This window comes from Moschus berezovskii, chromosome 4 (assembly GCF_049115385.1).
Source record: "Moschus berezovskii isolate FMDL1 chromosome 4, NW_MosBer_1.0, whole genome shotgun sequence".
In the NCBI taxonomy this organism is placed as follows: Eukaryota; Metazoa; Chordata; class Mammalia; order Artiodactyla; family Moschidae; genus Moschus; species Moschus berezovskii.
This window is the reverse complement of record NC_142463.1, coordinates 105063131-105073883: the sequence shown is the minus strand read 5'-3', so window position 1 is coordinate 105073883 and position 10753 is coordinate 105063131. Positions and strand designations below refer to the sequence as shown.

General features: G+C 54.7%; 1 protein-coding gene across 1 annotated transcript; it reads left to right on the top strand.

The window, feature by feature from the left end:
• Nucleotides 1–1738: 1738 nt before the first annotated feature.
• SELENBP1 (selenium binding protein 1) lies at nucleotides 1739–10398 on the top strand. The gene is made up of 12 exons (XM_055403335.2): nucleotides 1739–1873; nucleotides 4558–4614; nucleotides 4758–4870; nucleotides 5144–5329; nucleotides 6007–6127; nucleotides 7585–7767; nucleotides 8050–8228; nucleotides 8917–8995; nucleotides 9091–9212; nucleotides 9451–9543; nucleotides 9707–9825; nucleotides 9993–10398. The coding sequence occupies exons 1-12, from the start codon at nucleotides 1870–1872 to the stop codon at nucleotides 10153–10155; spliced, it is 1419 nt and encodes a 472-aa protein (XP_055259310.1). The 5' UTR covers nucleotides 1739–1869; the 3' UTR covers nucleotides 10156–10398.
• The last annotated feature ends 355 nt before the right edge of the window (nucleotides 10399–10753 follow it).

The following is a 10753-nucleotide window of genomic DNA, read 5'->3' as shown; positions in this document are numbered from 1 at the left end:
TCTTTCAGATCTTGGCTGTTAGTCTCCCTCAAGCCAAAAAGTAAAAGAGTAGAGAAAAGGTAGGCAATAGAGACCCCAGGATGAGGGCGGCCAGAGGGAGGGGGCGAGGTGGGTGAAGGCAGCCTGGCAGCAGGAAGCTGGCAGAGGTGAAGCAGCAGCCCTCAGGGGCCACCCCCTGGGGGACAGCTGCGCCCCCTTGTCAGCTGCCGGGGTGACAGCAATGGCGAGGCTGTAGAAGCGGGAAACAGCCAAGAGGGGCTGAGTGACATGGGATGCAGGGATAAGCGAGGACCCCGGTCGTGGGCAGCCACAGAGCATCTTCCCTTGAGTTGAGTGATCCCTCACCCCTGGGAACCAGGAGGCCAGACACCCATCACACGGAAGCCCAGTCTTGCTCTCCTGCCTGCCACTCTGGTTTGGAAACCCTGTGGCTCTTTTCTACTGGCAACCTCAAGCCCGAACGTTGTTACTTTCACTCTCCAATAAAAACTTCACCACAGAGCTTTCATCCAAGGAGATGAAAGAGGCTTCCTGAGACCAGAGCCAGCAGGCTCCTAGAAGAAGTGGGCAGGGGTTACCCCAGTCACGTAGCCAAGTTTGATGACAGAGGGGGCCCTTGGTTTCGAGATGGAGAGCAATTTGTGAGGGTCCTCTTGTCCAGCTCTCTAAACCCTCGCTCCCCAGATGAGGGCAGCCCCCAGAGAGTTAAGGGATCAGGCTTCAACCATGCCTCAGTTCTTGAGCAAGTAGCCGTCATTTGCTTAGGGGCTGGGACACTCTATTAGCAGGCTCAGCAGTCATGGAATCCTCCAGTTGGAGACCTCTTTCCTGGATAGATGGAGAGCCTGAGTTTTAGGGCCTGTCACGGTCAGCTAGGGACAATGGCATCACGCTGCACTGTCCTTGGGCCTTACTATGCTGCCCTAAGGAGCTGTCGCGGCACCAGGCTGGGAGATGAGGGGGAGGCATTCCACTTTCACCTTCTGAGGTTTACGAGGGTAGCAGGGGGTAATAATGAGCACTGCCAAGTTTCCTTCCACTTCAAAGCTTCTGAGGAGTGAATGGGTCTGGGGAAGGTGGAACCTGGACACACAGCCCCACCCTGGCTCCTGTCAGGGCAGTTGTGGTAGGAAGACATGGGTGAGCAGCCTTGGGGAACACAGATGTCTGGAGTAAGAAGGAACCTCAGGAGCGAGCTGACCCTGGCTATGGATGGGGGAGCGAACGAGCCCACAGTCCTCGGGGTCTCTGAATGCCAAGAGTCAGGTCCACGTGCAGAGATGAGCGTTTAGAGATCCAGAAACGTGTGACACACTCATGCAAATACACATGCCCGTGCCCACAAAGGCATAAACATTCTGGCAGGTACACAGACGTACACAGGCACACACATACACAGCCACAGCTTGTGACACACAAGCACCCTCACATAGCCACACAGACACACATACACACTCCCGCAGGCACATGGATAAAAGTACACACGCAAGCAGCACACAGGTGTACAGGAGCGAGAACCCGCCCAGACACGCAAAAGCACATGCCAAGGCACCCACCCCACTAAAGGGAAACGTGCTCAGACACAGCGCACATCTGCACACGCTCAGGTTCCTTCGCACACACGCTTGCACTCTCACATAAACAGCTGCCCAGGCCATCTGAAAGTGCCCCAGCGGGCCAGCCGCTATCCGTCATTCCCTCCCAGCTGCGCCCGGGCCCTCCCCCTGCCCCGCCCACCCCAACTGTTTGTATAAATTCCCTCCCGGTGCCCCTTCCCCGCACAGCCAGCCAGCCTGGACACCTACACAGCCATCTCTCTCTGCCCACTCCTGGCAGACCCCTCGGGAGCAAAGCGCACCAGCGAGCAGCATGGGTAAGGAGGGGGCTTCTGCCCGCCGCTGGCCCGTCCCCGGCCAGGAAGTGACCGAAAACCTGGAACGGGAGCTGGTTAGCGGAGGGGGCTGCCCGGCTCGGCTCCACCGTCGCCACCCCACCCCCACCCCTGCATTTCCCAGAACCAAAGTTCTGGAATCGTCAGTCTGGGAAGGCAGAGGGACTGCTGGGAAGGGTGACCTTGGGCCCCCACCCAGCTCCCCAGCTGCAACCTGGGACCAGGGCGCCTTGCTGCGGCTGAGAAAATACTGAGGGCACTTAGGAGCAACTGTACCGTCTCTGACAGTTACCATGGGAGACTGACAACCTGATTCAGCTCTAGGCCAGCTTCTAACTGCAGGGACTAGCGAACCCGGCCTTCCGTGGCCAGGGCGCTCTCTAGCCATCCTGCCCCACCAGTCACTCCAGGAGGGAGGTCAAGGAGCCCCCACACCCTCTTATACGGGGGGCGGGGGAGAAGGGTTTCAGACCGTTTCAGTGCCTCCCACCTTCTCAGTCCTCCAAGTCTCCAAGCTCTCCTATTCCCCTGTCCGTGGACTTCTTGATGTCAGGCTGAGGAGGAGCCTGGGTCTGCTTGAGAGTATTGAGGTTCTTGCCTCCTGGGACCTGGCTCTTTCCTGAACTGGTGGAATGCCCAACAAGCCAGCCTGGCTTTGGAAGAACCCCTGGACTCATCTCAAACTCAAAGATATTCAGAGATGTTGCTTGAGGTGCTTAAGATAGATGCTGCCCCAGAAAGAGGACTGATGCTCAGTGGAGTCTGAGTGGCTCACAGGGCCTGACCCTGACTGGGAGAAATGCTGTGGGTGTTGGCGCACTTGGGCTCTGGGATGGGAGGATGGTCCTTCACAACACACCTCCTTCATACCTTTACTTCTCTCTCAGTCTCTGGCTTTGCAGTGTTTGTATCTCTGTCTTGATGTCGTGGAGTTGTGTTTGTTGTTTTTTAATATTTTTATTTATTTATTTGGCTGCATGGGGCCCTAGTTGCGACACCAGAGATCTTTTAATGCCAGCGAGGGCTCTCTCGCTGTGGTGCATGGGTTCCAGAGCTGTGGGCTTAGTAGCCTTACTGCCTGAGAATCTTAATTCCCCGACTAGGGATCAAACCCACATCCCCTGCCCTGCAAGGCGGATTCTTAACCAGTGGACCAGAGAAGCCTCCTGAGGTCTTGGAGTTTGAACTTCCTTCCATTCTGTTTCTGGCAAGCTCCTTCCCCTCCCCTTCACCTCCTGTGCCAAACCCTGACACAGCTTGTTTTTAGAGCTGAACAAGTATTAATTCCTTGGGGCTGGGCCTCACCTGTCCCAGGCCAGCCCAGACCTCTCTCTGGGCACCAGGCACTGTCTTGGATCTCTGGCACAGCCCTACCCATATTTATACAACATTTCTCACCTGAAAGTACTTCTGAATACTTTGTCTTGTTTGGCCTTCATGGCCACTTAGAGAAGAAGGTATTATTAGCCCTTTTAGGGGAAAAAATGGAGAGACATCAAACCCGGACCTTGAAACCACACTCTGGACTCTACAATGCTGTTACTGCCTTTCAGACTCCTAAGTCACATGGCTGCTGCAAGTAGGGGACCTGCCTCCCTGGCTGAGGGCCTGACCCCAGGTACCAGTGGAGGTTCGACTCTGGAGCAGTGGCCAACTGGCCATGCTCCAGGCAGGGAGGCCGTGTCAAGTCCTGTGAACTCCACTCCAGGGTTTCTTTTGGCCTACAGCTCCCTCTGTTTATTCCTCCAGGTTAGGCCCCAAATCCTGATGCTTAATGCCTTGTGGTAGCCCTCCTTGTCAGGGACTGACTTTGGTTCCTGACTTTGGTCCCCTAGATCCACGTGGCTCCTCTTGCCAGACTTTAGGGGACAAGGAGGGCCACTTCCTACAGCTCTGGTGGTTGGGCATCCGAACTCTCCAGGGTTGGTTTACAGATAAATCAAGTGGATGGGGCCCACCCAGGGGTAGAAACAGGTCTAAGGACCTTCAGCTGGTGTCAGTCCTGCAGTCTTGAACTTCAGCCTCCTATCCCTTCCCAGACTCTTGGTTATATAACCCTAGCACTGGCTGGCAGCCTGAGGTCAGGACCCAGAGGGGAGGGAAGCAGGAAGTATACCAGCTCCTGGCTTAGATGCCTTTCAAGTGAAATGAGATGAACAGGCGCCACCTGAGGGCTGTTCCTCAAGCACACCCAGGGTTTACTGGCTGCTCCCAGGCAAGTACACAGCCTCACGCTTGACTTCAACTCCTGGTTTATTTCTCATACAAGCCCACTGTGGTATTCTTATTACCCTCTTTTTACAGATGATGTGAAAACTGAGGCCACGAAGGTTAAGTGATGTGTCTAAGTTCCCATGGCTAGTCAGTGACCGGCTGAGATGGGGACCCAAGTCAATGTCATAACCATTGCACCACACAGCCTCCCCTGCACTTACCCTTCTCCTGCCTCTCCTGGGTCCTGCTTGAGGGTCTGTGCACCTTCCAAGTTGTATCTCTGCAACTCTTCCCACCACTCCCACACACTCAGAAGGGTCTGGAGGGGACCTGGGACAGTGCCTCTGCCTTGGCCAGGGGCGGGATGGGAGGACTGGGGGGTGCAGCATGTAAGGAAGGAGCCTTCACCCTCCAGAGTATGGTCCAGCCAACAAGCCCCATTGTTTCCACAGCGACCAAATGTGGGAAGTGCGGACCTGGCTACCCTTCCCCTCTGGAGGCCATGAAAGGTAAATGTGAGAAGGTTGAGATCCAGCAACCCCAGGAGAGGGGAAGCCAGTGCCTGTTACTGACCCCTTTGCTGGCACACCCTGCACTGGTCTGGCCCTCCTCCCCAGCCCATCACCCCCACTGCCTGCTTTCTCCCCTCTAGGACCCAGGGAGGAGCTTGTCTACCTGCCCTGCATTTACCGAAACACGGGCACTGAAGCCCCGGATTACCTGGCCACTGTGGATGTTAACCCCAAGTCTCCCCAGTATTCCCAGGTGAGGTGGGGCTTGGACACCGGCGGGCCCTAAGATCCCCTCCTCTAGACTGCCCTGACAATGCTCTTCCCTACCCCATCCTTCTCCACCCACCCTGGGCCTGGTTGTTCAGGTTGTTCAGTACACAAGAGTACCCCCGCCATGTGCAAGGTCAGTGCTGGAATCAAGGCTGTGCTTTGCTGCCAGCTGCAGTGGGTCCCGGGGCCCCTTTTTGAAAAGTGCACAGAGGCATGGTCTGGATAAACACCGCCCATACCCCCTCGCCTCTGCTAGGTCATCCACCGGCTGCCCATGCCCAACCTGAAGGACGAGCTGCATCACTCAGGATGGAACACCTGCAGCAGCTGCTTCGGGGACAGCACCAAGTCGCGCACCAAGCTGGTGCTGCCCAGTCTCATCTCCTCCCGAGTCTATGTGGTGGACGTGGCCACCGAGCCCCGCGCGCCAAAGCTGCACAAGGCACGTCCTCTGCCCCAGCCAGCTCTGAGCCCCTAGCGCGCTCAGCACCTGGGGCAGCCTATGCACAGGAAAGCCACCCCTGCAGCAGCTGCCTCGGGCTCCTGCACAGGGTCAGGCTCGGCAGCAGGGAGCGGGACTGGACTTTGGAGGAGAGTTACTGGGTGTGCTGGGTCATCGTCACCCAGGGGCACCACAAGGGAGGAAGGAGGCTCTTGTTTTTCACTCTGATCTGAAGGAGCCATTTCTTCCCCAGTGAGTTAGTGAGCCCAGGGTTTCCCTTAGGCGGAGCCTCTGATCCCTCCTTTCAACACTTTGCTGAGTGCCCTCTGTGTGCCAGGCACTCACTGCTGGCCGCTGGTGATACAGAGTTGACACTGGCATTCTCCAGCCTGGGAGGAGCTTGTGGTCTCAAAGGGCTGTGAATGCCCTCAAGACTGGGAGGAGCGGGGAGGAGGGAGGAGAGAAATTCCAGCTTTCTGCCAGAGAGTTGTCAGTCTCTCTGACGCCGCTGCTGCTCTGCAGGCTGAATCTTTGCCATATTCCTATAGGGAAAACTGTGTCCATGTTTGAAAGGAAAAGAAGGGGGGTCAGCAAATAGAAGTGTGGGAGGGGAGGAGTAAGGAGTGGAGACTCCTGGCCCTGTTAAGTTTCTGACATCACTCCTTGCCCCTCTCCAGGTCATTGAGCCCAAGGAGATCCATGCCAAGTGTGACCTGGGCTACCTCCACACCAGCCACTGTCTGGCCAGTGGGGAGGTGATGATCAGTGCCGTGGGAGATCCCAAGGGCAATAGCAAAGGTACTGTAGGCACACCTGTGAGGAAAGCGGATTCCAAGCTACGGGAGGGATGAAATGACCTTCCAGGGAGAATCAGAGGGTGGGTCTCATCTAATATTTAAATAATAATCATGTAACTTTGGTCTTCCCAGGTGGCACTAGTGGTAAAGAACTTAGCTGCCAGTGCAGGTTGATGTAAGAGATGTGGGTTCGATCCCTGGGCCAGGAAGATCCCCTAGAGGAGGGCAGGGCAACCCACTCCAGTATCCCTGCCTAGAGAACCCCATGGACAGAGAAACCTGGTAGACTACAGTCCATAGGGTTGCACACAGTCAGACAAAACTGAAACGACTTAGCACACATGTGTGTAACTTCAGTTGTTTCAATTATTTTTATGAGGATGAGCCTTGAATGATGAATTCACTTACAAGTTCTGGTCTGCCATAGGGTATGTGAGAGAGTACAGACGTGGCCTCAGAAAACAGATTCATTTAATATAAGCCTTCCCGAATTCAAGAGCAAATCTTACAATCCTTGGGATCCTTAATTGTCACAGCTACTTGCTCACTTACAGTGTGATCAATAGCTTTTACATGAAATGTCTACTATGTGCCAGACATGACCTACGAGATAGATGCTACTGTGATCCCTGTTTCATGTGTTAGGAAACTGGGGCACAGACTGGTTAAGTCAGCAGCTATTAAGTGGCAGAGCTGGAACTCAAACCTGGCACTATGGCTCCCCAATTCATGTCCGAATCACCATGCAGTACTGCTTCTCTCCCAGCCTCACCTGTTTCACCAGAGCTTTCCATCCAAGGGGCTTGGAGTGAACTATCAGTTAAGGTCATGGGCGGCCTTACTGATTACTGCATTAGACTGCATTAGATCCAGGTTACTGCATTAGACTCCATTTAACTGCTTTTCCCAGAAGATGGGTTGCATGACATTCCAAGATTTAAGAACACTTAGGAGTAGACATCTATTTACATTTGCAAAGAAATGGCAAGGTGTCAACAACCTACTCAGCTAGGGAAAAACATAGTGGGCACTCATGTCGAATTACAAACAAATAGCATTTTCTCTGTCTAAAAAAATGTAGTGAGCAGAATGGAGTTTAGACTCTGGCAGGAATCCTACACTGAAAGTAGGAGGCTGGGCAGAGGAAGCATAGGGTACAGAGTCCCAAAAGATCCTGGCACAAGGGAGGAAAAATGAACCCTGTGGTCTGGGAGAGCGATGAACTGATGAGAGGCAGGACACCAGAGCAAGTCCCCACCTTTCACCCGGCCTTCTGGGTGGGATCCTTTGGACAGGTGGCCAAATCCAGCTCCTGAATCTAAGGACCTGGCAAACCCAGTGGGAGGAGGTGCACCAAGTGATGGGCTCAGAGCCTCTTGGACAGTCCTGGGGTGAGGGCTGGATGCGGGTCCTGTCCCCACCACCTCTACCTACCGCTTGGCTTTCCTCACTGCTCAGGAGGTTTTGTGCTCCTGGATGGAGAGACATTTGAGGTGAAGGGGACGTGGGAGCGGCCTGGAGGTGCTGCGCCTATGGGCTATGACTTCTGGTACCAACCTCGACACAATGTCATGATCAGTACTGAATGGGCAGCTCCCAATGTCTTTCGAGATGGCTTCAACCCTGCTGATGTGGAGGCAGGTGAGAATCCCCCGTATACCCGTGGGCTGGCTAGAGCCTGCTCACATGAACCCCTGCTTTCTATTCCAAACCCCCACTCGCCAGCCATCTTACTTCCCTCATGTGGACCCCGGAACCTTGGGGTGATGGGATAGGATGTGCTGAGTACTCTGACTTGCTCAGGCATCCTTCTGATCCCTCCAACCCATCTTTCATCCTTCTACCCTGGGTTGGGCCCCAGCCTTGGCCCCGGCTCTCCTACCCTGATCCTGATTCCGTCTTTCGGCCGTGTCTCCACCACAGGGCTGTATGGGCAACGCTTACACGTGTGGGACTGGCAGCGCCATGAGAGGGTGCAGACCCTGACTCTGCAGGATGGTCTTATCCCCCTGGAGATCCGCTTCTTACACAACCCGGCCGCTGACCAGGGCTTCGTGGGATGTGCCCTTGGCTCCAACATCCAGCGCTTCTACAAGAACCAGGTGATGGGAGCTCTGGCCCTCTCCTCCCCGCAGTCCCATCAACTCTCTGCCAGTTTCCGTACTGTGTCACTCCCTTCTCCCTCAGGGTGACCCAGGCCTCCTCCTCCTCTGGCTCCACCAACCCAGACTTCCCAGGAATTAAAAATAAGGCCACCTGCCCTGCCTCTCTTCTCTGTCCTAGGCTCATTTCTCCCTAAGCCCCAACTGGCCATATTCATTCATTCATTCAAAAAATATTTAGTGAGTCAGGCCCTGTGCTAGGGCTTCCCAGGTGGCACTAGTGGCAAAGAACCCACCTACCAATGCTGGTAGATGTAAAGAGAGGTGGGTTTGTTCCCTGGGTTGAGAAGAACCCCTGGAGCAGGGCACAGCAACCCACTCCAGTATTCTTGCCAGGGGAAACCCATGGAGAGAGGAACCTGGTGGACTGAGGTCCATAGGTCGCAAAGAGTCGGACATAACTTCAGCAACTTAGCACGCACACACACACTGTGCTAAGTGCTGGGAATACAAGGGGAAAGCAGACATGATCCCTGCCTTAGGAGGGTCTGCGTGGGAGTTCGACCCTAGTGGCAAGACCCTATACCTACTCTCTCTCTGCAGACAGTACACTCTGGGGAGACCTAGACCTGACACCCATCACCCAACTCTGACAGGCTCCCCTCTCTGCCTCTTAACCCCAATGCAGGGAGGGACTTGGTCAGTGGAGAAGGTGATCCAGGTGCCCCCCAAGAAAGTGAAGGGTTGGATTCTGCCTGAAATGCCAAGTGAGTGCTTGGGGGAGCATGGGAATTAGAAGGTTGATTCCTGGGCTGGGGAACAAGAGTCCCTAAAGCCTCTGGACCCCACACCCTATCCCCAGGTCTGATCACTGACATCCTGCTGTCCCTGGATGACCGCTTCCTCTACTTCAGCAACTGGCTGCACGGGGACGTGCGACAGTATGACATCTCTGACCCCAAGAGGCCCCGCCTCGCGGGACAGGTGGGGTCCCAGCGGGATGGAGAGGGAGGGAGGGAGGAAGTAGATGTCTAGACATGAGACAGAGGGTACAAAGTACCTGGGGGATGATAAAGAAGGTGCAGGAAAAGCAGAGATGGGGGGCTGAGGGATGTTCGGGCCAGAACCACAGGGAATCGTGGTTGCACGCGTGGGGAATGTGAGGAAGTGGAATGTCCCACCCACCACTGTCCTCCCTTCTGCTCTGCACCTCCCCTTCCAGATCTTCCTCGGGGGCAGCATTGTTAAGGGAGGCCCTGTGCAGGTCTTGGAGGATCAGGAGCTAAAATGCCAGCCAGAGCCCCTGGTGGTCAAGGTGAGGCTGTCTCCCCTACAGATCAAGGGTCCCTCAGGTCCCTGCTGGAGAGGTATGGGGGAGAGGGCTGGGCCACAGCTCAATATCTCTCAGGATTTGAGTGGTGCCACTGATTCCCACGATCTGTATGTAACCCTGGTGTTTGACCCCTGGTTTTCCCAAGGGGAAGCGAGTGGCTGGAGGCCCTCAGATGATCCAGCTCAGCTTGGATGGGACCCGTCTCTATGTCACCACATCGCTGTACAGTGCCTGGGACAAGCAGTTTTACCCTGATCTCATCAGGTAAGGAGACAACCTGGGCTCCCCTCCCAGCCCTCCTCTCCCAGAGGGGTTGGGCTTCCTGAAGACTCCTCAGGAAGCCCTCCTCCCTCCCCCAACACTTACCTGATTTTGGTGGAAGGAGAGGTGGCCCCTCTGACCTCTTTCTTCTCCTGCCCTGTTTCCACCAGGGAAGGCTCTGTGATGCTGCAGATCGACGTAGACACAGTAAGGGGAGGGCTGAAGTTGAACCCCAACTTCCTGGTGGATTTTGGGAAGGAGCCACTTGGCCCAGCCCTGGCCCATGAGCTCCGCTACCCTGGGGGTGACTGCACCTCTGACATCTGGCTCTGAAGCAGCCCCCCAGCCCCCCACTCCGGCTCCTAGCTGCATTCCACATTTTGAACCCTCCATTCTGCAGAGACCTGGCTTCACTCTGCTCTCTCAGCCTCCGACCCTTAGCAGCTTCTCCTTTTAAAGCCAAACCCAGGCTATTGACATGTAGAGAGCCATGTCTCCATCTGCCTGCCACGGCCACATGCCGCTCACTGTGCTGTTGGAAATGATTTTTCTAAGAAATAAACTGGTGAACCTCTTCCTGAGATCACCTTGTCTCTGGGGGCAATGACTATGACACCTATAATCTATAGGAGTCTATGACTCCTCCTCTGTCAACCCTTTGTATCTTGCACAGGAAAGTCCTGAAGAGGACCAAGGGGTGGGATAGTTATGCTGACTAGTTCATGCCAATGATTACAGTACGATGCTAATGGTGCCAAAATCTCACTTTTACGGGCAGACAGAACCTGAAGATTTTGAAGGTGGTTGTCACAAGGAGAGCTGGCAGGGTGAGACTATCAATCAGTGTTCCTAAACTATTATTATTTTTTTAATCTCTTAAAATTTTTAAAAAACATTTATGTATTTGGCTGTGTAGGCTCTTAATTGTGGC